The 26,404-nt window shown below is 43.7% G+C and overlaps 1 protein-coding gene across 1 annotated transcript; it reads right to left on the bottom strand.

Annotated features, from left to right (window-relative positions):
- Positions 1-32: 32 nt before the first annotated feature.
- On the bottom strand, positions 33-25,296 carry ccdc142 (coiled-coil domain containing 142). Its single transcript, XM_080746628.1, has 20 exons — positions 25,202-25,296; positions 23,715-23,846; positions 22,397-22,437; positions 21,715-21,760; positions 20,042-20,301; positions 18,929-19,138; positions 17,196-17,291; positions 15,824-16,874; positions 13,430-13,631; positions 11,724-12,004; positions 11,172-11,258; positions 10,334-10,531; positions 9,527-9,693; positions 8,465-8,617; positions 7,602-7,719; positions 6,688-6,865; positions 6,197-6,307; positions 4,965-5,065; positions 1,365-1,539; positions 33-210 (listed from the first exon to the last, which is right to left on the bottom strand). Exons 2-20 carry the CDS (start codon positions 23,806-23,808, stop codon positions 102-104), a joined length of 3,678 nt encoding a protein of 1,225 aa, XP_080602754.1. The 5' UTR covers positions 23,809-23,846; positions 25,202-25,296; the 3' UTR covers positions 33-101.
- Between the last annotated feature and the right edge of the window lie 1,108 nt (positions 25,297-26,404).

Below are 26,404 nucleotides of genomic sequence, written 5' to 3'. Positions count from 1 at the left end.
AGGTGCAACTTGTAGTTTTAAAGGTAGATGTCCTGGGTTGATTTAAAGGTGCAACATGTAGTTTTAAGGTGGACATCCTGAGTTGAAGATGCGGTGTTGTTTCAAGGTTCAGACTTGGACAGACACTGCAGTCCCGGTAACCTCCAGCGCGGGGCGCTGCTGTGTGCTCGGAGGTCTAACCACTCCTGCTGAGCGGCACCCAGAGCTGAGCTGCAAAACACAAGCCAGGGAGGAAACAAATAAACCACACAATGTTTCAATAAACACATACTTTTCACTGATGTCAATGTCCCTATTGTAGAGCTGCTAAAATGGCAAGCAGGGTGAACATTTTTAATATTGTGTAAAAGTTAATTTTCTTCTGTAATTTATTTTTATTTTTATTAACTTTCATATTTTCTAGGTTCATGGTGCATGCAGTGAAATATCCCTAAGCTTTTTCTTTTTTTTATTTGGATTTTTATGGCACAGCTCATGAAAATATAAAAGTCCATATCTCAAAATATTATATGAATATTACACAACGCCAACAAATTATTCATCGATTATATTGTTTATTTTTAGCACCTCAGTATCTCTGTGAAGAGGCTTATAACCTCTATGCTATGGGTCACAAGGAAGACAAAATTAAAGCCTTTTCTGCCATAGCCCCCACACGATGGAATGCACTCCCCTCTCATGTTAAACTGGCAGTGAACACTTATCCATTGCAGCTTATGAGCAGTGGGGTTCATTTGGTGCCGACCTGCGCGTGCATACTGGTTCTTATCAGCGTGACGTTGTCTGATAATGTTTATCCTTGGGTAGGGCGCTTCTGGTACAGTCCCCAAGTCTATAGACTATACCTATACCAGATGCTACTTTATATGTTGATGAATTCAATACCAAGGACCTCCAAAGGAAACAAGACCACAAGTGTTTTGACTGCACTTTGTGCTGTACTACATTTCTTGTTTGACTGTACTTGCACTGTTCTGCATTTTTGTCTAATAAAATATTCACTCAATCAATCAAATCGCCATGAGGCTTTTGCAGTCTGGGAGCACAATGCCCTGCCCTGTCTTCTTTCAAATCACTTCTGAAGATATGCTTTTATGTTATGTTATGTCAGTTTTACCAAGTAGAGGGATTACAATTTAAATGTAGGCAGTGTCTGGAGTGACATTAAGCAAGGTAAACAGTACGCTAAAACACAGTGCCTCATAAGAACCCAGCATCAGTCGAAACAATATACTATCAAAAATAATAATCTAGAGAACATCAGGTAAGCAATGCAACTAGCATAAATAAATACCATGATATCGAAATTACATTTCAACCCTTAGGTGGGAAAATGTGATATAAATTAATTTGCTATTGGATACCTTGGAGCGAGGTAGGGCGCTCCCGGGGGCGTGGCCGCAGTGAGGGCGGGGTCAGAGCTTAACGAGGCGGGAGGGACAGACTGGGTGAGACCCTCCCCCTCCATGCTCTCCAGGTTGGTGATGCTGCCCCCTACTGCCGCCTCCATGCTACTGATGCTGCTGTCGGTGCCAGGGCCTGCACATACGCACACGCACACGCACACGCACACACACACACACACACACACACACACACACACACACACACACACACACACACACACACACACACACTTAACAGTTTATTCATGTCCATTGTCCACACAAGGGAAAGGGGCACTGTCTCTTCTCGAGTGAGGGAGCGCGAGAGAGAGCGAGAGATGATGGCAGGATAGTCAAAGATATTTAATTAATGAAGATAGCTCATCCTCATTGGATCCACTAGAGTGCGACATGGTACACAAATCCTACAAATAGACTCCTAAGTGGGCGCCGGCTCTGACGGCAAATCTCGCGCACGTCCTGTTAACTGGTGCTATAGATCCCGCGAGAGTGTGTGGGTGCTATTGGCTGGGACAGCTAAAGAGCAATAATAAAGTTGATTTTCTCAGTTGTTGTGTCGCTGAAAAAAGCCACTTTAGTATGACAATTTTGTTAATATTATGTGGCTTGTGATGATCTGGTCCAATATTTAGTTCAGTGACTATAGCTTCTGAACTATTATTTTGCTCTGTGTTCACGTTAGCTCTCTCATTGTAAATGAATAGACTCCAAACATGCTTCCGCCTCCTAAAAAGGTATCTACCTACGTCACACAGAAACGGGAAGTACAGGTCTTTTGCACCCTCTTGCTATCGCCCTCTTGGGGATAGTAACCAGGATGTGAGGGGGACCAGGAAGGAGGAAGTGAGGGCAGCTATGAAGGCGTGGTTCCTAAACTCACCAGGCTTGAGTGAAGACCCGTCTCGCGGAAAGTAAACGCGAGAATTTCTAGGAGTGGCTGAAATCCTTGCCGGACACATGGAGGGTGGATAGTCAGTAAAGGCATGAAGACAATCTTAAAACTACTGAGAAAAGCCTGCATTTGCACAATGCACAGCTATTAATTTGTCACTACAGTGCTCAAAATAAACTGTGCTAAACAAAAAACCTGAAGCTTACTTTGTACTGTGCTTAAAAAAATGACACTTTTTAACTTTGCAAAAGAGAAAAGCGTACTGAGAAAGCTATTAATTTGTCACTACTGTGCTCAAAATAAAAACTCTTACTGATTATCAGTTACATTGATTGTTATAGTTTGGATATGGCTTTGGGCGTATTATGCTGCGTGTATTATTGTAATGGATCAGTAAGTATTAGGTACAGTATTGATTTGCACTAAGAGCACTAACATTCATATAGGTATGCACTTTCATACTTAAGATTATTGAGAGGGGCGTTTCCACGAGGCGGGTCTTAACTCAAGCCTGGTGGGTTTAGGAAACACGCGCTATGAAGAGGATGAAAAAAGGCAGTTGGCCCAGACCACATACCGGTGGAGCCGTGGAAATGTTTAGGAGAGACTGCAGTGGAGTTCCTCACTAGACTGTTAACAACAATCTTGGAAGGCGAGAAGATGCCTGAACACAAGTGAAGAAACAGTAATACTGGTACCGAGTTTCAAGAACACACAGTGATGTGCAGAGCTGTAGCAACTGCAGGGGTAAAAAGCTGGTGAGCCACAGCATGAAGCTCTGGGAAAGAGTAGTGGAAGCTACAGCCTACGGGGAGAGGTGAAAGTTTGGCGAGCAGCAGTATTATATTGGTTTATGCCAAGGAAGAGGGTAACCAGATCACTCGCTCCTAAACACGCTCGCCTTATTCTTCCCCCCGCCCAGTGGGGCGGTTCTTGTATTCTTGTACTGGTTTACTATCAGAACCGTCACATCTTGTCCGTGTCTGTCTGTCCTTCCGTCCGGCTGGGCGGGTAACGATTGTCTTTTTTGTTGATTGACTCACGATCACGCTCTGTCATCACTGTGATATCATGGGAACCAAATCCCTTTTATTGACATATATGGAGATCCCTGTGATGCCAGGGGAACCAAATCCCTTTTATGCCCATACATGGAGAAATGGAGATACCTGTGATGCCAGGGGAACCAAATCCCTTTTATGCCCATATATGGAGATCCCTGATGTCATCAATATTAAGCCCATATCTGTGAATACCAATATATAATCACTGTGATGTCAGGGGAACCAAATCCCATTTATTGCCATATATGGAGATCCCTGTGATGCCAGAGGAACAAAATCCCTTTGTTTGGACAGATGGGCAAGACGTGGGCCGACCTCGCCCTTTAGTCACTGTTCACTCTTAGGTGTCTTACTGGTTTTACTGATGATAAGGTTAGAAATAACTTTAGGGTTAGGCATAGTTTTACTGAGGTCAATATTAGGAATAGGGTAAGGTTTTGGCACAGATTTTACTGAGGTTACGGTTAGGAATAAGGTTCGGTTTAACCGTTAAGGCATAGTTTATCTAGGTAACACTTAAGTTTAGGAATACCAGGTATCGTTCTGCCGCATAGATGCCAGAGGCGACAGTGTTTTGGGGGCGAGCATTCTGGTATTCAGGAAGAGCACCACAGACGCTCTGTTCATCCTGAGAGTGTTGATAGAGAAGTATAGAGAAACCAGAAGGAGCTACACTTCGTTTGAGGACCTAGGAAAAGCAGGGTCCCAAGAGAGGAAGTGGATATATGTCTGTACGATTACAGCGTGGCAGTGGTGAGGAAAGGTGTTTTAGTTTTTTAGGTTATTTTTCACTCACTCTATCCTGGACAGGCTCCTTTTATGGACATGGTAGTCTTTGAAATAGCCATTCCTATTGTGATCTAATCTTAATCAACAAAGTCTAGATCAAGCGGGCTTTTGCCCTTCTGCTCCACGGGAGGTTTCTGTTTTCCCTGAGCCCGCCTAAGGACACCTGCGTTACCGTTTAACAGGTGTACCAACCGAGTCAAACTCCCCACATGTCACTGTCCCCGGAGCGGGTTGCGCGCCGCTTGGTACAAGTGACGGACAGGTTGGAGGCGGGCGGCTCAGTGCCGAGCCCTTTCTAGTTTGCATTGGTTATGGACAGGTTGACAGCTCTGTGGATTATAGCGATATTAGGTGACTCGACTTCTTTCTTCCTCACGGACCTACTTGCGGATTCTACTTTCTTTCTGGCACCTTAACTAAAATAAATAAAGCTGATTCTGAGTCACCGTGGACTATGGTTATTATATGATTTCTTATGATTTTGTACCTTTTTAAAGTGGTCGCAGCGTGTCGTGCGATCGTGCACAGGATCGGTGTGCACGTCGCGGTCCACGGCCGTACAGAAAAGGCTGTGTCTTTGTGTGATGAAGCATAACTGAGCTACAAGCAAACTAGATAGCATTAATTTCAATGAAGAGAGAGGCTGGATAAGGAAACAGAGCAGCCCTTTACGCCAAAACGGGTTTTCAGATTTCACTGCTCTTGGCCGCCATATACGCCAAGACACGTAAAATCATAAAAACCGCTGGCGGAGTTGCATTTCTGAATTATAAAAACTGCCCGGCGGGAAACGTGTGCGTGTTGAGTACTCACAGCATCGTGTCAGAGCGGCCCAGCCTCTCGGCCGCACGTACACCTTATTCTGAGGCTGCTGGAGCAAACACACTACTGCAGAGTCCACCTGCTGAAACACCCTGACACACGCACGCACACGCACACACAAGCACACACAGAGGACATCGACATTATTAAAGCACTGAAATAGCTGAAAATCACCAAGAAATTGACGATCTACTTTTTGGTGACTGATAAGTATAAAATAGGGAAAGCTCAGAACCCAATCACTAAACCTAACCCTTATAAGGCCCGATCCAAACTGAATCTTTTTCCTCTCAATGTTCTATTCAGGGGTCATCAACATGTCCATAAACGGCCAAACGTGTCCGTGACAAGACTTGGTCTTGTCCACGGCAAATAGATTTTTTTTTTACACACCATTATAATCATCTTATTTTCATCATTAGACTCAATTACTGAATGTCAAGACTCCAGGTTTTCTTCAGAATATATATGACACTTATCTACTATGACACTATGGCATAATAGGAGTCCAAACAAGTACTAGTGGTTCTCAAATGTTTTATTTTTGAAAGGAACTGAATAAAAAGGTACAATCCGCACTCTCATAGAGTCTCAAGAGTCTTTTTTTAGTGAAAAACTTGAGCAGCAGCGTAGTCTCAGACAGACACGTTTCGGCTAGGCCGTCATCAGTGTCACTGACTATACATAGCGGAAGTCACTTCCACTATGTATAGTCAGTACTGCGGGTGAGAGGGCTGTCACAATTACCGGTATTACATAATCGTCTAATCGCAATTATTTGACATAATCGCAATTATTTTGTGATAATCGTCATAATCGTTTACATGTTGAAAGATGTTTATATATGTTCAAACATTCAAAAAGTAGTGGAAATAGCAGATCTACAAGCTCACAACGCGTCGCGATGCGACGTGCTGTGAGCTTGTAGATCGGCTATTTCCACTATCAATGTTCTTTTCAAAGTGTAAAGTTGTGAAATATGTCCTTCATTTCTTTGTATTTTTAGGTTACGCGTCATATCTGCCATGTGCAATTTCAAAGCCTACAAGCCAAACAGAAATGTAATTGTCAACGACAAAAACACAATTAAATCGTTAATCGCAATTATTTGAGAGACAATTAATCGTCATGTAAAATGACATATCGTGACAGCCCTAGGTGAGACTCGCGTGTCCTGCATAAACTGCTTATACTAGTGGGGACACAACAGCACAGACAGATACCTGAGGTTCAGCAGCCTCTGGTGGAGCTCAGACGACAGCCTGTACTGGTCTGACTGGAGCAGATCTCTGATGGAGTCAAAGTCCTGCTTCAGTTGGAGCGCCCCCTGGAGGCTGAGGAGACGCACGCACATGCACACACGCACACACACACACACGCGCACACACACACACAAAAGGCTTGAGAAAATCATTGTGTGCTAAAAGCCACACAGCAGCTACAGTCTCAACTTGAGTTCTGAAATTATCGCAGACATCTCTGTTAGAAACTAAACTAAACTACCTGAGCGTGCATGACAGAATCTGCGCTGGATGCTTAGGACACGCACGCACGCACACGGAAACGCACACGATTGTGCTTCCTAATATAGTTTAAACCAGTGGTTCTTATACATTGTCAACACGGACAAGGCAAACAAATGTACCAAAAACACTTACACACATTAATAGCAATATTTGTTTTTGTGGGGAGAAGTTAATCGTAAAAACCTTACCTGAATCTGATCTTGTGTGTGAGTATGTGCTCCATCCAGGCCTCCATGAAAGCGGTGGTGGTGACGCTCAGAGCCTGGCTGCGAGCGTCGTCCGGGAACGGAGCTACGGCCTCCACCACCTGACCAATCACACTCTCCGCTGCCACGGCCGCGTACTCACTGGGGCTGCCGCCAGCGTCTATAGGACACAGTGGTGGAAACGGCATTAAGTAACTGGTTTGGCTGCTATAGGCAACCAGACTATTGTTCTAGGGCCGAGAACAATCCTTCTTTGTTTAAGCCCGTAGCCCAATCAGGGACAAGCATTTCTGGCAACGTCATCATTAACAGACAATGAGGGACCAGCATTCCTGGTGATGCCAGTGGTGTTGTCAATGGTGATGCCAGTGGTGAACGCACCTCATGGCACGCTCTGCTGGCGCACAAATAGGCCATACATGGCCTATTTGTGCACAAGCCGCAAGTTGGCACCTCGACAGAGTGCAGTTCTAGTTAATTATGTTCTACTTTACTTGAGTTTGTCCATGTTTCAATATGTTATGCCTCTACTCCTTCCGCTACATCTCAGAGGCAAATAGTACTTTTTACTCCACTACAATTATTTGAAAACTTAAAAGGGATATTTCACTTCAAAAACAGTTTGGGGTTTTAATGTCTACTCTGGTCTTTGTGAGTACCCTAGACATTTAGATTCCGAAGATGTTTTGCCCTAATGCCCAAATTAGGCATGCCAGGTTGAAAGGTGATTACAGCAATGTGGACATAAAAATGGAAATATGACATTCCTGTTCATTTCATCCAGCAAAGACAACTGCGTTTATCTCAAATAATTGGTTATCAGGTGACCATGCCATAACTGTGACAGACCTTAATTGAAACGATCGCAAAATTCTGTTCTGTTGGTTTTGAGTTACCGCTGTTGTAGTTGAGCGCCTTCCAGTGTCTGCCGGAGGGCATGGTCTGTTCAAAGATCTCCTCTGACATCTTCTTGCAGTCGCTGGAGAAGATCTTCAGCGCCAGGGCAGAGAAAGCCTGAAGGACAGAGGCCCAGTTGTTACACACAATGGTAGCCTAGTTTACCGGCCTTTTTGTTTCATAACTTTAGTTATATTATACACACAATGGGAACATTCAGAGCTGAGTGATTAGGGATGGGATCCGGGACCGGAGGAACTGGATCAAACATTGAGGTACAGGAATCGGTTCGATCACATTTGGAACCGTTTCTGGCACCGGTTTGTTATCACACTGTCAGAGCTGGTTATGTGGACTTCACATCTGCTATACAATTCAATTACAATACTTCTCGCATTTCAAGTAACACCATGACCTTTCTTTTGCAAAACATCAGTAATCAGTGGCCCCATGGTCATTTTTGGTGGACAATTTTTCCATGGACATACATAATGAGTGGACCATAACAGGTATGTAACTCTGAGTGTACAAATGGAAAAAAAACTGACCCATTGGGTCCATTTGCACACTGTCAGAGTTATGCGGGTCCTTGCAAATAAAACGTTTGAGAACCACTCATACTAGTGGACTCATAATGTGCCATAGTGTCATAGTATATCAGTGTCATACATATTCTCAAGAAAACCTGGAGACTAAGACTAGACCAAAATAAGAACATGGTGTGTAAAACAGAACATCTAAAATGTACCACGGGCACAAATTGTCCGTGTACGGACGGACATATTGAGGCTACCAATGTAGGGATTGTGGTCACATGTCCCTAGCGAGTATGGGCAGATAACGTACTTTAATGAATGCTCACCTGTAACTCAGAGACAGCCCTGCCAAGTGCTTCAATCTGCTGCCTCAACAACACCTGATGATGGTGATGATGATGATGATGAAAGGAGTCGTCGCCGTTCATCGCCAGGGTTTCTGTCTGCTGTAGGAGCTTCTCTAGACACACCCTGAGCACCTGTACATGCACACGTTATGAACACACACAATACTCAGACAAACAAAACCATGATGATTACAAGTTACAATGCAGGCATGCAGCACAGTGGTTCTCAAACGTAGTTAAACCAATAACCCCAGATAATGGCAATCTGTATAATTTGCATATTGTTGCTGTTGGGCATATATAAACTTTGTGTTTTTTCGTAAATTAATGTCCTACTTGAGCTTAATACAGCGTCACACAAAAGCATCCAAAATAGTAGATCCACAAGCTCGAAACAGGGCGTGGAGCGACGCGTTTTGAGCTTGTTGATCTGCTATTTTTGAATTAGAATCCTGAAAAGTAACAGTTTTAGGTTTCCCCCCGACAGAGAGGATATTATTTATATTGCTGTATCGTAGGGCATTCACCAAATATTCGAATATCAAAGTCATTTTTTTATTTTTTTATCTTTAAAAAAAGATATATAGTTTATAAAGCTTGGCTAGATAGGAAGTCATAAGAATGAGTTGTCAATGCCCCTGGTGGATGAATTTGTTAATGCTCTATACCAGGGCTTCTCAAACCTTTTTAGGCCGTGACCCCCAAAATAAACATATTTGAACTGGGGACCTCCCCACCCTGACAAGCACTTGGAATTGTAGGTATTACATGTAATGTGACTCGATTCCGCAGATAAATATTGTGAAAATAGCAGATCTACATGCTCACAACGCCTCCTAACGCGAGGCGTTGTGAGCATGTAGATCGGCTATTTTCACAATGTTCGACTTTTGCTTACTTAATACTTGACAGTTTTTCCGGTTTGGCCAGTCCTATCGAATATTCGACTATTCGAATACTTTGAGGTCGAATAATTCGAATACTAAAAATCACTATTCGTGAATGCCCTACTGTATGGATGTACATGTGACTCTCCCTGACCTTGAGGTCTCCGTGGGAGATGAGGAGGAACTTGTGGACGCTCCAGGCAGAGAGGAACTGGTAGGCCTTGGACATGACCCAGCTGCTGGAAGACTGCACCGAGGCTAGCGCTCTGCTGACTGTAGCGCTGTGGACCGTGGACCTGGACGGACAGCCACCAACAGCACCTGAGAGACACAGAGACACAGAGACACAGAGATACAGAGACACAGAGACACAGAGACACAGAGACACAGAGACACAGAGATACAGAGACACAGAGATACAGAGACACAGAGACACAGAGACAGAGGAGGAGTGAAACAGAGTGAGAGACATATGAATAGGGCTGTCTGTCACGATTATGACATTTTACATGCCGATTAATTGTCACTCAGATAATTGCGATTAACGATTTAATTGTGTTTTCGTTGTTGACAATTACATTTCCGTTTGGCTTGTAGGCTTCGAAGTTGCACATGGCAGATATGACACACACATATACAAAGAAATGACTGACATATTTTACAACTTTATCCTTAAAAAAGAACATTAATAGCGTGTTGCATCGCGTCTGCTATTTCCACAATTTTTTTAAACGTCTGAAAATATATGAACATTTTTCAACATGGAAACGATTGTGACGATTATGACAAAATAATTGCGACTATGTCAAATAATTGCGATTACACGATTATGTAATAATTGTGACAGGCCTACATATGAACACTGGCAAAGTGCAGCTCGCTGTCTACAATTACTAAAGTAGTAAAGATACGTTTTTGTAGTTTTTTTCTACTTTTGAGCCATTGATCATGGAAGTTCTACCTGTCTCCATGCTCTGTGCGGAGGTGAGACAGCGCAGGCAGGACAGCAGCGGAGGGAAGAGACACAGGAAGTGCCCCATCGTCGCCGTCATCACCGTGCTCCCGTCCCGCCCTGATGATGTCACTGCGGCGCTGCAGTCCTGGGGCGGCCCCGGGAGACACTTGTCTTTCAGACCTGAACCCAAAGCTCTGCAGCACACTGGAGAGAGAGAAATGTCATTTAATTAAACATTATTGATTCGTTTTAAATATACTATATCCTGAGAAAAAGCATAGCGATCTTGGGGCGGCAGTAGCTTAGGGGTAGAGTTGCCGTTTAAGAACATGGCGGGTTCCTGAAGGGTTCCCAGTTCGATACCGGGCTCCCCCAGAATGTACAATTAAACAAAACAATAATTTAATGCTATGACGCGAATTACATCATAGTACATCCATTATAAACCTTCCGGCCGAAACACAGACTTACAAATAGTTCCACGGTGCAGTGTACTTATGAGTGTAGTAGGCCTACTGTGTCCCCTGGTGGCAGGGACAGTGTAGTGCAGACTAACCCTTATGTTGATCAAATATAGAGCAGTCCTGCCTGAGCGCCCGGAGGGCGCGAAGTCCTAGGAATGGAGCGGCCGCGCAGCGGCCGTGAATTTCTAGTCTCTGTAAAGCGCCTTGGATAAAGGCACTATACAAATGCACCATTTACCAATCTAGTTGACGGTTTTATTAAAGATCTATGTCATAATAATAAACAGATTTTATTAAATTGTGTGTGTGTGTGTGTGTGTGTGTGTGTGTGTGTGTGTGTGTGTGTGTGTGTGCGTGTGTGTGTGTGTGTGCGTACTAACCATGGTCCCAGTGTGTGTGTGCTGTGTCGACCAACAGGTGTAGAAACAGGTTGTCCAGCATTGCCCTGCATTCCTTTGGAAACACTTCTACAACAAACACACACCAGGGGCGCCATATGTCACAACACAGCAACACATGCAGAGAAAACCAATAAGACCTTGAAGTCAAAACGAAATAAAAACTAAAGATAAATTAAAGCTATTATAATTTATTTAGTTATTATAGTTAACTAAAACTAACTGCATTGAGTGTTTACAAAATTAAGTAAAATCATAGAGAAAATGTCCTTAGTTTTAATATCCAATAGTGAAAATAGCCGATCTACAAGCTCACAAGTTTGCAGCCTGTAGATCGGAATTTGACTCATAGAGGTTTTTCACTCTTGCCGCTGACAAGAAAAGAAAAAAGAAAACTTAAACCTTTTAACAAAATGAAAATTAAACTTAACTAGCAAACCTGCATAAAATAAAGAATGAAAACTAAACTGTAATTGAAAACAAAAAGTAAAATAAAATAAAAACTAACAACAAATTCACAGCTATGATAATAACCTTGCTTTGAGGCCTGACAAAGTTCGTGTAGGAGTCGGAACCTCGCGCCGTCGCTCCACAGGTGGATGCTGCCTACAGCGCAGTCTGCTGGCGGGTGGTGGAAGTGCAGCCGTAAGGCGCGTCCGCAGTGGCTCCACAGCATGGCTCGGTACTGTCCCAAGAGACGGGCGTGCGCGTCCGGCCGGCCCTGGTCCCGCCATTGCACCGAGCGAGGGCGGGAGAACGAGTCCTGCTGTTCATCCCGAGAACACTCCTGATCTGCTTCACTCACACCTGAAGGGCTGGAGGGGAATGAATCGCAATCACAATTAACTTTAACATCACAGGCAGCGTTGATTTCGTAGACTAAAACTATGACGAAAAATTTGGCTCGACACAAATTGCGAGCACCATCGTTTTAGTTGTTTTCAGGAAGAAAAAAATACAAAGAAAAGGGGAGATAACTAGAACTGCACTCTGTCGAGGTGCCAACTTGCGCCTTGTGCGCCAGCAGAGCACATCATGAGGTGCGCTCACCACTGGCATCAACAGGAATGCTAGTCCCTCACTGGCTGTTAATGATGACGTTACCAGAAATGCTGGTCCCTGATTGGGCTACAGGCTTAAATACACACAGCTACGTATCTACCTACCTACCTACCTAACTACATACGCAGCCGAAGGCAGTACTTGTACGCTTGGCGCAGTAAATATAGAAAAAGTGCTCCTCAGAGCACAGGTCTCCACCAGGTCAGGTACTGTAGGTTATTATGGTCCAGAAATGTTTGGAATTCGCTAATCAGGATGGCATATAAAAAATAAATAAACGCACAGATCCGTCTTGATCACTTGACTATAGAGATAATGTGTACCGATTTGCGTGATGTTTGGACAACATTTAATAAAAAATCACACCCGTGTGAAGTGGAGCTGTGTGTGTGTGTGTGTGTGTGTGTGTGTGTGTGTGTGTGTGTGTGTAGATCATGTGTACCGATTTTTGTGACATTTGAAGAAAATATGTAGGAAAAGGAGCAAAAAGTGTGTTTTGGAGAAAATTCAAGATGGCGGAAAATCTATCCTGGCGCAAATGGGCGTGGCCTATATGGGGAGATGCGTCTTGACCCAAGGAATCCAGGGAAAAAAGAATTTTAATTTTCCGATCTACGGTTCAAGAGTTACGGGGCAAAACGTAAAGTGGGCCGTTATAGCGCCACCATGAGGCCGAGTGATGTAATTATTTTTCGATTAATTCTTAAAATCATTATGAATCTCCTCTCCGAGGTTTGAAACTGTAGCTCCTATGGTTTACGAGAGAAAAATACTTGAAAGTGATTTCTTGCATTGTCCCATTATAAGTCAATGGGGACAATTCAGCGTCGTTTTTTGCCGATTACGTCGGCATGGTAAGGCGGATCGGAACGAAAGGTAATAGAACACCATTCCCGGCCGAGCCGCACATTTTGATGTATATATTGCGCGAGTGGCGTAAATGGTGCGGCACTAGTTACGCGCCGAAGTCAGGCTACATACACACACACACACACACAGACAGACCCACACAGCCACGTATAGGGAGCTGCACACAGCTCCAAAAAAGCTAATACCGACATGATGACCGATTAATCGTTCATCCCTAATAGAAATCATAGAGTTTTTTTGTTTTGTTTTTTGTTTTTTATTTCGTCCCAGATTGAGAATGGCCGGGCCTAGTTGACTCATCAGAATACCTGGGGCTGGGATGCGGGTCGGTCGCCATTTCCTGTTCGGTCCGTTGCTGCTGGCTCCTGTCCAGGCTTTGGTTGTGGTTCTGGGATGGATGGGGTTCTGGTGTCACTCTGTTCACTGTTCTTTTTGGTACAACAACTCCGTGGTCCGGGCCAGGTTTTGGTGACATCAACGGGTCACCACCACTCCTGCTTGCATCTAGAGCTGTCACCATCATGACATTTTAGTTGAAGGTTAACACTTAACCATTTAATTGTGTTTTGTCTATATAAAAATACCGTACACAGCCAAAATAAATAAATTAAATTTGCTTTACATTCCTTTTAAACAGAAAATTGCAAATGGCAGATATAACAAATAACTCAAATAACGTACAAAGAGAGTACGGACCACGACAAAATAAATACTGTACAAAGGCCAAAACAGGCCATGTATTAGGTATGCGATAACGTCTCGCTGCACGGTCATTATGGCTTATATGGACACGACAGGCTATCAGCCTGAAGTGTCCATATAAGCCATAATGACCAAGAAGCAAGGCGTTATAGCACTTATTACCCGGCTAATAAATAAAATGAATATATAATAATAATAATAATTTGACTCAAAACTAAAAACAAAATTAACCTAACATAAAACTTGTATCTCCATAGTTCATCATACAAGAGTATAGCACAACACAAAAGTAGCTTGTAGCCAATCTATAAGCTCACAACCTGTCACAATGTGCCACGTTGTGAGCTTGTAGATTGACTATTGGCTATTATAATAAAGACCCACCCGACACCAACGATGATCTCAATGGACGACTACCGGCTCCGCCCCCTCCAAAAGCTGCCTCCGCCACTATCACAGCGCGCCGCTATTGGCTTCATTCACTTCAATGGGAAATACGGCGGATTGTACACACATTTTACACATTAAATATTAATTCCGTTTTGGACCCAGAGCTTCGAAATCTCTTCCAATCCATCAACAAGGCCTGGATCTGCATTGGAAAAAATATTTAGACCTTTACACTTTTAAAACAATACGACATAGGAATATATAAGGTTGCAGCAGAGGAATAAGGAACATGTCCATGGTTGCTGGACCACAGAAAGCCGTTTCAAACCAATTTAAATATGAATGGACTGTATTGGCCTAAACGACAATAACCCATGACTACAAACGCCTTATTTGTTATGTTAAATAGCAACTGATATGTAATGTACGTCTGTGAATGTCTGAATGAACAGGGGTAGCGACGCGAAGTGTTGTATTTCAACTCTGCTTTCGACTGCAGGCTGTGGGTAGGGGCGTCACAAGGGGGGGAAAAGTGGGACTGACTTACCAGGGCCCACGGTGGAAGGGCCTTAATTATTTTAGACTTTATCGATTGAAAAATAGCAGATATACAAGCTCATAGCGCGGCACTGAGTGCCACGCTGCGAGCTTGTAGATTTGCTATTTTTGAAATCCCACGATGAAGAACATTCATGTGGGCCCACAGCGAATCCTTGTACCCAGGGCCCAGAATTTGATGCGACACCCTCTCCCTCTGCGGCTCGGCAGCTAAACTTGTCAGGAATCGCGAACATTTCACGCCAGAGATATCAAATGTTATAGATAAGATTTATAAGCAATCGGCATGATAAGAAACATGTAGCCTACATTTGAAGCAGTTTATTCTGGTTGGTTGTTTGTGTAATGGAGAGTAATAGCCTCTAAACTAATCAGTGAAAAGTGAAAACGGCTCTGTATAGGTCCAGCAGACAGGCGATTTCCTCATTCTGCTGTTGCGTCCTTATATATTCCTTTGTCGTATTGTTTTAAAAGTTTAAAGGTCTACATATTTTTCCAATGCATATCCAGGCCTTTGTTGACGGATTGGACGAGATTTCGAAGCTCTGGGTCCAAAACGGAATTAATATTTAATGTGTAAAATCCGCTGTATATCCATTCAAGTGAATGGTGGGGCTGTGATTCTCGTCGGAGGTCTCGGCGGAGAGGTGGGGGCGGAGCTCCCGGTAGTCATGAATTAACTCATTAAAAGTGGGAAAGCGTCCGTGTCATGTTAGATTTTAGATATAGCAACATAGGTTTTTCAGAACGCCCTTAAGATTTAGAAGAGTGGTCAGATTATATGGGTGGTCTCTTCTGGGGGTCCCTGGCACAAAGAAATTCAGATGGAGGGTCCGTGGCGGCGTGGCCAAATACATAATCATTGGGGGTCCTTACTTGGCACAAAAAAAGTTTGAGAAATACTGATTTAGAAGGTGTTTGTAGAACCGGCCTCAGGTCTTAATGGGTTGGGTTCATCACAATCAGGCGATTACTGTATGTGTAATGACTGTTGACAAGCTTACTTGTATCTGTTGTGGGTATACTGGGTAGTGGTGGTGGATGGGTCTTACTTGTATCTGTTTTGGTTATACTGGGTAGCGGTGGTGGATGGGTCGGGCCCGCTGGCGCTGAGCGGGCTCTGGGCGTGTGCGGCGGTGCCAGGAGGTCACCGGACGACACCAGGGCCTGAAGCAGCATCCCTACGGACGCCCGGTCCTGTTGGCAGAACTCTGAGATGGGGCAGGGTGAAGGGCTGGGCGAGGGGGCCCGCTGACACCCTTCTGCGTTAGTCAGGACCGGATTACGCTCTCTCGACACATGGGTTTTTTGGCTTGGAACCTGCCCTTCCTGGAAGGTTCGGACTGAAGGGAAATTGTCCTTAGCGGTCGCGGCTGTCGGCCCGCCGCGGGCTGGACGGGATTGGCACTGGCCGGAGGGAGGTTCGAGGCCCGGTCGAGCTCCGAAATCGGGGTCAGAGGGGTGGACGGAGGGGTAGGCGAGGAGGGACGGAGACTGTTCCGAGGACGAGGAACTTGGGGAATTGTGCATTGTGTAGCTACGCTCCAACTGCTCCCAAGTCCATTCGGGTGTGCGGCCACAGGCCCCACCGCGGAGCTGGGGATCCTGGTGAGCCTCCTCGCGACTGAGGTGGTGGTGGGCCTCGTGACGCAGGCAGCTCCGCTCAGAAGCCCAGCGGTGCAGCTGCTTGGCAGCCATATTGCCGTGATGCGCGGCTACAATCCTGAGCAGCTCCGTGACAGGAAAGGCAGCAGGGTGATGACACCCCGACTCCTCGCCGCTGCCGCTAGTGGACCTAAACGGCAGTCCGCCGCAATCCGCCCGCTGCAGTAGCGCAGTCCTCCACCGGGTGGCGGCGTGCTGGGCTCGGTGCTCCTCCGCGGCCTGGTTGTACAGCTCCGTTGCGGCTAGGATCTCTTCCAGAGCTTCGTGGGGCACAGCGTCCAGCGGTATCCTCTGGGCCAGGGCTGACAGGTCCGCGTACACGCATCGCTCCATCAGAACCAGGGCCTGGAGAGCCAGCAGGGCCAGGGTGTCCCTCATTTTTGCCAGCAGGGGGCTCCACTGAGCCAGGACGGGCCTCAGGTAGGCGTCGGAGCGGGCCTTGAATGACAGAAAAATGTGTTATAGTTGACGTAAAAAAAAGTTATAGTTAAATAAAACAAAACTAAAAATTGACGAGACATTATTTTCGTTAACTGAAATAAAAGTATGAATGAGGCTTTACAGAAGATATATAATAATACCCATAACTGATTGTAAAAACTTCGCGGACTATGTGTCCCTCACTCAAAAAAAATTATAATAATAATAAAAATAAATAAAAACTATTAAAAAAAAAAGAAAAAAAGAAACTTAAACTAAGCCTTAAAACGAGTCTAAACTAATACAAAAACATGAATGAAAAGAACTATTTTACTGAACCTTGGTTGCCAGACATGACCAGTGGTTGAGATGGAGCCTCAGTTCCTGGGCCAGTGAACCCAAAGCAGCAGCAGAGCAGGGACAGTCCCCTGGGTTCTGGAGTGACAAACACATTCATCTCTGTCACATTAGAAACATCGTCACAACGAATGAGATCAATACAAATCACTCATTTACTTTAAGGACGGACCACTTCACCCATGTTCGACCTTATCTGGTCCTCACATAACTTGGGATCAATATCATTTTCGGGTTTCCGATTCGGTCGGAAACGGAAATAACTTCACGTCACGTTGGAGTCGTCTTCAGGCGGCCGGAAACCAATGACCGGAACAACCGGTGTCGCACACCTCCAAAATGATTCCCCAAACTTAAGTCTAAAATTGGTTTAAATTGGTATGACGTTTCTTTTGGTGTATGTTCATCAAGGTCAAGGTAATGTTGTCCACTTGTTGTCCACAAGGGAAATTTGTCTTTGACTTCCACCCCTGCTGCAGCCACACAGAAAACATCAGTGACAAAAGACATAATAGAAATACCGGTACATACAGGGGGGACACAACATTACACAAGTGCACAGATAGTGGTTAATCTAATCTCTCACAGTCAGTGCTGTTTCAGAGCCTCGTTCAGTATTTTTGTTGACACTGGTACAAACAATTTTTTAAACCTATCGTATTCTAACTCGTAGCTCGACTAGCGAGAGAATAAACTCATTGATTCACATTATGTGGGGAACAAAAAACAACCAGAACCTAAACCGGATCACACAGGCCAGTTTAGAACAAATACCAGGCTTTCTTCTGAGGTGGAATGGTGACGGGAGGTAAGCTCCTCACTAAGACTAATTTTATGGCATAATTTCTGGCTCACTCTGCGTCTCAGAGAAGGACTGTGGACAGTTCAGAAACAAGTAGCTAGCTACATTTCTAGCGTAACGGAAGTTTGCTACATTTCTCTGGGGATAGCATGTAGTGTATGTAGTTTAGCTATATTTAATCAGAGTAACTAGTAATGTAGCTTACTACATTTTCCAAATAGCTTGACCATCATGGTTGGGAAAAATAAATAAATAAATAGACCAGTCAATTGCAATAGTGTCCCCAATAGTGGACATTGAAGACTGTCTGACCCCCCTCCCCAGGGGGATCCCCAGATGACAGTGAAGTGACGATTTAAGGACATTTTAATACAGAAAGAAATTAAATAAAAGTAGTATCGATTTGGCTAGTTACTTTTGCCATGTAACTTGTAGCTTAGGTAATTACATTTTCCTAGTAGCTTTCCCATCCCAAACCTGTCTGTGTCTACTAGTGACATCATCGGTAGGCAGCTTTGTTATTTAAAAAAAATTGAAAAATAGTGAAAATGTGTGCAAATCCATTTTCAAAGCAAATCTTTGCTACTGGGGGTCCCTGGGACAACATATTTTGAGATGGTGGTCCGTGGCCAAATACCGTACCTATAATTTTGGGGGTCTTTGACATGAAAAGGTTTGAGAACCACTGATGATAGAAACATGAGTTTTACAAAAACCTTTTAGAAGACATTTATAGAATCGGGTCAATATATTCAAAGATTTAAAAAAAATAGCAGAGCGTGGCACCGAGTGCCGCGCTGCGAGCTTGTAGATCTGCTATTTTGTCTATATTGAAAGCATAAAATAATGCATAATAACTAATAATGCGTACCCGGTCTAAATGGGTTAATACTAAGATAATGTTACTGATTACCTCATTGTTTGCTGGTCTCTCCAGCAGGCTGTGCAGGGTGGATATGTACGTGGTGGCAGAGCGGACCCTCCTGCCGTACTCGTGTACGAAGAGCAGCTGAGCGCGCTGTTCCAGCAGCCTCGCCACGGCTCGGTAGCGCCCCCGCATGGAGGGCGAGGAGGAGTGAATCACAACGCCGCCCTCGGGCTGGGACTGGCCTCTGACACACACCTGCTGGGACCAGGGTTATTAGAGTAAACTAAATGGAATAACTGTCTACCGCTTCTTTCCAAATAGTAGCCCTGCCGCAAACAGCCACTGCCTACTACTACTACTAGCCTAATACTGGCTGGGAAAGAGGGAATCTCTTGACACCATTTTGCATATTAAATGCCCGGGCTACTATTTGGAAGTATACAGTAAATGCATCTTCCCCTCTTTTTTCCCCCCATTTAAACAATTTATGCTTTTGCTTGAAAGAAAATGTGATGTTGTTTTGTAATGTTTTTTCTTTTTCAGCAATCCAAACATTTCCTACCAATTTAATTGTTATGCCAATTCTCCCTTGTACTGTACTTCCTTGCCAATGCTGACCCCTAGTGGTTGGTTTGTTACATGTCCGTATGTGAAATGTTTTGTTAAAATAGTTTTTTGAGCGGTGGTCACACCGTCTCCATAGCGTGGCCGTGTGTGTCTGTGTGTGTGTCTGTGTGTGTGTCTGTCTGTCTGTATGTAGCCTCTGGTGTAGCCTGAGTACCCTGGGTGACCAGAGAGGTGCTGTTGAGTCTAGCCTGCCCTGAGCATCAACTGCAATACACACACACCCCCACCCCACACACACAGGCACCCCTCCCCCCCCCCCCCCCCCCCCACAGGCACCCCCACCCCACACACAGGCACCCCTCCCTCCCCCCCCCCCCCCCCCCCACGACCACCGCTCAGTTCACACGGGTGTGATTTTTTTTTATTGTGTGAAAAAGTTAAAGATTGTGATAGCAATTACTGCTGTAGAGAGTTTCATCAGCAGTGTTGAGCATTACTTAGTAATATATTACTTTACGGTTTTAACCAAAGAAGTATAATAATCTCACTCGCACCCAGCGCATTACAAAGTGAAACAGAGTTCCCTCTCACCTGAGGAGAGCTCCGCTGCGTGGCGCCGACCAGCTGCCAGTGAGGCGCCACTCCCAGCATGCCTTGCTGCAGGCGCAGGAGGCGTGCCGAGGAGCGGGAGACCAGGTTGTGAGCGGCGACAAAGCTCCCCTCCTCCTCCTCCTCCTCCTCCTCATGGCTGCGCGTGCGGAGCAGCCACTTCAGACCAGGGTTGAAGGTGGTTCTGAGGAGGGCCTCGGCCCGCTGCAGGGAGCGAGACAGAGAGCTCTGAGGCCACGACCCTGGACAGGAGGGAGGGGGGGAAACCATTCATGAGGAAAATAATCGGGCACAGAGCCATTTTGATCATTTCAAAAAATAATAAACAAACAACTTCTTAACGGTGTTGGCAGTGGTGCTTTGGGATTTTCTTTTCAGGGCGGACGGTCATTTTTATTGACGTCACGTGCATGCGCGCGCACGCGCCTCTACTCTAGAGGCTATTTTAGAAAGAAAGGATGTCAGCAGATCTAATGGTGGGAAAACAAAAACGATGTTTTCTAGTCTTAATTACATATGCATTGTTACTTAATATTTTATCTTAGTTTCATTTAATTCATTAAGAAAATACAGCGCTGCAGTAGAGAAACAAAGTTTGCCTTGAACGAATCTCAAACAGTAGCCTAAATACCACAGTAATGGAGCCATGTAAGAGGACGCACATGCAGTCACCGCTGGAAACCTAGGTGTTAAAGTAGGCTATGTCCATATGAATAGGCTTGTGTCCTGCTTTATACAGTGGATGAGGACGCTCACACATTCACCACTAGAAACCTGTTATGCAAATTAGTAGCCATTGATTAAAGTACTGAGCTTGCAGTTGTCGCGGCTCTCGCGGGGTGGGGGGTACTAGCATGCACGCGTTTACATGCTCGTGCACCGTTAGGTGCCGTCCTGTGCCGTGCATGTGGGAAATATATGGACCACACGGCGTCCGGTCGCGTCCGGCCTCGAAAGCGCTACTGGATGTTGGTGTAAGTAAGTAAGTTATTTGAAGGAGTATATATAGATATATTGCTGAGATTAATAGTTTCAGAAACACTGCCCAATGGGCATTTCTCCAGGTCAGGAAGAGCCACTCTTGTCTCACGTTTCTCCCCGTGCTGAGAGCGATCTTTGCAGAAAGCATTAATCTTAGCTCTTATTTTTATTTTTTTATTACAATACATTTACCCAAATGTGGGTCCCCATCCGGAATCAATAGGGGTAAATTTACTATAGTGTACTTACTATTTACTATTAGTGAAAAAAGCTGATTTAGCAGTTCACAACATCACTTCTAAATTGATGTTGCTAGTAGGCTATTCAATAATGTACAGACAGGAAACAGCATGCTTAATAAAATATTTGTACTTATGTAATTCATGATTCAGGTTTTTTTTTAGGATGAATCTTTCAAACTGAAATTGATGGCTAGAATGAGTGATTTGTATGTATGCTGCTGTTGCATCTATGATTTGTTTCCAGAATGCTATTTTCTGACACTTCATAATTTATAGTTTACAATAGTGAAAACATATGATTTATGACATGCCAAAAAACAGGGATTGATTATCAATCGATTATTTGATTAACTTTTAACTTTAGTCCATTAGTTGAAAATCTGGGGTTAACTGTTGCACCTACAAAGTAATTGTAAAGACAAGGAAACCTACCATTTGATCCAAGCTCTTCAGTCTCTGTGCAGAGACTGGGTCTTTTCTGCAACAAGAAAAAGGTGAAAGATCAGATAGTATAAAATCTCTGTTGCGTGGAAACCATTGTATGTTCAAAACTATTACTTTCCAAGAAATGGGGAAAAAAACAGAACCTGTGTTCCAAATGATCCACTGTAGTTATTATCTAGATCAGCGTTTCTCAAACTTTTACATTTCAACGTCTCCCCTTAATTCTGACAGTATACAAATGGAACCAAATGGCTGTTACAGAGTTACACACTCATAATGGGTCAATTTAGACCCCCATAAAGGAACCCACAGAGTCCCTGGAATCCACTCTGAGAACCACTGATCTAGATAGATTTTTCAAACATTTAAGTTCCAAAGACCCTGCTTAACTTTAGGGTCCATTTCGTTCCATTTGCATACATTCAGAGTTAAAGAATTGTGTCAATTTAGAACCTGCTCAAGGAACCCTGGGAATCCCTGGAACCACTGATCTAGATCACATTTACCAGACGCTTGTGTAAATGCGTCCCGTGCTTTCTGACTCATTGTCAGAAAGTCATGATCCATGATACTCGTAGAGCATAATAGGTTTTGATCACATGGCTGTCAACTGCTGGCACGTTTGTACAGTAGTTCCATGTCAAGGGTTTACGTTTCAAATACTACAAACCTGATCATCTGCTAACGGCAACACCTCTGAATGCTCACAGTCTGAGAGAGAGAGAGACACAGGGACAAACACAGAGTGTGTGAAAAAAAGTTAATTTATGTGACAAAAACAACATATTTCAGAAATAAAATGTTTTTCACTTTTATACTTTTAGGCATGTTCCCAAAGGACGCGGACAGGCTGCAACTGAGCATTATTCACTTCCATGACAACTGACTTACTATTGGAAAGACATTGGGCCTCTTCCATACTTCCTTCATAGGTCTTACCAATTATACTAATTAAGGCTACGTACGGACACATAGTGAGGAAGGAAGATAATGATTGGGTGAAGAAAGTAATGTCGTTTAACGTAGAGGGGACAAGACCCAGTGGCCGGCCTAAGAAGACCACGAGGGCACTCGGCATCGACCATGAGGTGGCCATGGTCATGGACCGTTCCCGGTGGAGGAAAGCCATAGCGAGAAGCCAGTCCAACCCAGCGGTGCCTGGATAGCGGACTTAAAACAGATGATGAAGGCTCTGTTCCATTTAATGTAGCACAGTGGTTCACAAACCTTTTTAATTTCAAGGACATCTATAACTCTAAGAGCGTACTACAAATGTTTTTTTTTGTTTTTGTTTTTGTACACTATCAGAGTTACTTACACACCCGTAAATGGGCCATGATTTGAAACCCCTTCAAGGAAACATGAGGGTCCCTAGACCAAACTTTGAGACCCACCAGGTGTAGCAGAGTGTTTACAGTGAGCCAGCACCCTGACTCAGTCTGACCAGAATGGAACAGACTCAACAGAGCCTTCATATTAATTGCTAAGACCTGTGAAGGTAGTAAGGAAGAGATGTCTTTAAAACCAGATCGCTCACCCCAAAACACGCTCACCCTCATTTCTTTTTTCCACCAACCTCAAGCCGACCGCTCGGTGGGGCGGTTCTTGTATTTGTCTTATTTGTTTTTTTATTGAGGATAAGGTTAGAAATAAGTTTAGGGTTAGGCATAGTTTTACTGAGGTTAAGATTAAGACCAGGGTTAGGTTTTGGCACCATTTTACTGAGGTTAATGCTAGGAATAAGGTTAGGTTTAATCGTTTAGGCATATAGTTTACCAAAGTCTACATTTATGAATACCACTGAGGAATACCAGGCAGAGAACATTCCACCGTTGTGTGTGTGTGTGTGTGTGTGTGTGTGTGTGTGTGTGTGTGTGTGTGTGTGTGTGTGTGTGTGTGTGTGTACGTACGCTGTGTGTGTGTGTGTGTGTGTGTGTGTGTGTGTGTGTGTGTGTGTGTGTGTGTGTGTGTGTGTGTGTGTGTGTCACCTGTGCCCAGGTCAGCACCCCTGTGTCCTTCCAGAACCATGGCGGCAGGAGGCTCCCTGTGTGTCTCCAGGTTGCTAAGGTAACACTGGGCCATCCCAGAATAAGCAGGCCAGCATGGCTGACATCACAGGACTGTGTGGTGGTGGTGGTGGACACACATGTTGGTTCAGACATTACATTATTATTCTACATCACAGGACTGTGTGGTGGTGGTGGACAGACTGGACACACGTTTGTTCGTCTATCACGGTGGTTTTCAACCTTTTTCACATCAAGGTCCATTAGTTATTCAGTATTTTAACCATGGACCACCATTTGATGATATTTAGCCTCTCAGACCCAAGACTCATGTTGTGTTATCAATTGAGTCCATGCTGTATTGATGTGGTACCATAGGAAAGATTGGACTAGGATAGGACAGGACTAACGTTAGCTAACGATAGGACTAACGTTGATAAAAAATATACATTTTTTTCTACATTCTTCTCCAATTGTGTAGATTTCTTGTAAATTAAGTGATGCAGATGTTTAACAATAATTTAACTCTTGACCACTGATCTATCACATTATTATCAATCACCATGACAGTATACACACGACTGTGATTAATGATTTAATTGTATTTGTGTCTTTGTTGGCCTCTTGGATCAAGACTATCATAGGCCACGACATTGTTTATAACCGTTTTATTAATCGTAATCATCAATCATAGACATATTTGATCAAGGCTTACTTGTACTAAGTATGAACATGTCAAAATTGATCAAATCTATGATCTATGATAGTCTTTTTCCAAGCAGACAGAAATAAATCACTGTAGCTTCACTCTTTTTATCGTCTCAGTACTATAGCTTCTAATGTTTATTTACAGAAACGTCTAAATAGTACAACTAGTAATATTCCTGTTGTCTTGTAATTTACAAGACAACAGGAATTAACAGTGTTTAAATAAATAATTCAAAGTTAAAAACAATATAATAAATACAGTAATTCCTCATAGCCGTTTTGCCTTGATGGCTTTTCTATAGGACCAATAAGTCCCCAGGACTTTATTGTGTTATCCTTTTAGCCTAAATCTTGTCTGGCAGCATCTCTTGCCGTTTACATTTCTGACTGATAAAGTATTCAATCGGTCAATAAAAAAGAAAATACTTCCAGAAATCAAAACATAACAATAATAAGGTATCTGATAAGCACACGTTGATTGACTGATAGATTGAATACTTCATTAGCAGTTCACACTGATTGACTGATTGATTGATTGATTGATTGATTGAATACTTTATTAGCAGTTCGCATAATTATGAAAAGCACAGGACAAATACAATTTTAGATACAAGGTCTACCTTGGATTTATCCAGCAAAGCACAATGGCTTGTTTACAATGGGAGTCCTTTTGTAGTCGAATCATAGACATTAATGACAGACAAGTATACACACAAGACTGCAATGGATGTGATTTAAAACTTGAGAGAAGCTAGGCTTACCTGATCATCATCATCATGTCTTAATAAGCCAACAGGATTAATACTGCTAGCATGAGGCGTTCAGCCAGCTCATACATAACAGTACACCATGTGAATGTAGTGGTCATGTATCCCTTCCAGACAACTAGTCACCAGTGTCATGTTATTACCAGTTGGGTTTGAACATGGTGTGTGAGTGTGTGTGGTTAATCCACTCTGAGGTTTAAAATAGCATCGGAGGCTAACTAGCTGATTGAAAAGCTAACAATAACAGAGGAGTCCACACAGAGCCAGACAGCCAATCAGCGAACGCGTCCCCTCGTCGTTATGGGAGCAGAGGGCGGGGCGACGTGAAGTGCATGGGGTAATTTTGTGTCTTTTGGGATGCATGCAAATAGGCTACATGGGGTACTTTTATGCCTTTTGAGGTACTTCCGTTTCCATTTTGGTACACATGAATGCATATCTATCACACAAACACACACACGTATGTATGTATGTAGGCCTATGTATGTATGTATGTATGTATGTATGTATATATATGTGTTAACTCAATACTGCAATACACTCTTTTACAAGTAAAAGTCCGGATTTCAACATTTACTTGTAAAAAAACTTGTGTAAAAAAAAGTACAAAAGTATTAGCAACAAAATGTCTTATACAAAAGTAGAAACAGCCTCTCTCCCTGCATGTCTCTCTAGCTCTGGTCCATCGCGTCTCAGGAGACGCGATGGACCAGAGCTAATATCTCTCCAGCTCTTCAGTAAAGCAGAAAATACATTTTCACGTGGGTTACAAATGTCATCCAATCAGGAGATGTTCATTTAATTATACTAGAAGCTGGGCCGCCCTTCGGGCGGCCCAGCGTCTAGTCGGCGACCTGGCCAACTCGGAACAATGTAAATAGGGAATGAATGCCCCGCCCTTTAATGCAAACCCCATTATACCTGTTTTCATAGGACCCGTTTTGACCATTTGTCTGCCTGTGTCCATTTATGCCCATATATGGAGATATCTGTATCTGTCTGTCTGTCGGTGTCCATTTTATGTCCATATATGGAGATCACTGCAGTTATAGTTCTGGGTCCATTTTATGCCCATATATGCCCATATATGGAGATATCTGTCTATCTGCGTCCATTTTATGCCCATATATGGAGATCTCTGTATCTGTCTGTCTGTGTCCCTTTTATGCCCGTATATGGAGATCTTTGTGATTCTGC

This window comes from Nannobrachium achirus, assembly GCF_963921795.1.
Source record: "Nannobrachium achirus genome assembly, chromosome: 17".
Classification (NCBI taxonomy): Eukaryota; Metazoa; Chordata; class Actinopteri; order Myctophiformes; family Myctophidae; genus Nannobrachium; species Nannobrachium achirus.
The sequence above is the reverse complement of the archived record's forward strand: the minus strand, read 5'-3'. Positions and strand labels throughout refer to the sequence as shown.

Excerpts from the sequence above, each read along its gene's own strand:
- ccdc142 (XM_080746628.1), bottom strand. The coding sequence starts at position 23,808 with ATGGCCCAGTGTTACCTTAGCAACCTGGAGACACACAGGGAGCCTCCT. Across the intron at positions 16,875-17,195 it reads GGTCATGTCTGGCAACCAAG|GCCCGCTCCGACGCCTACCT; the intron begins GTTCAGTAAAAT and ends CTGTCATTCAAG. Across the intron at positions 9,694-10,333 it reads CGCACAGAGCATGGAGACAG|GTGCTGTTGGTGGCTGTCCG; the intron begins GTAGAACTTCCA and ends TGTGTCTCTCAG.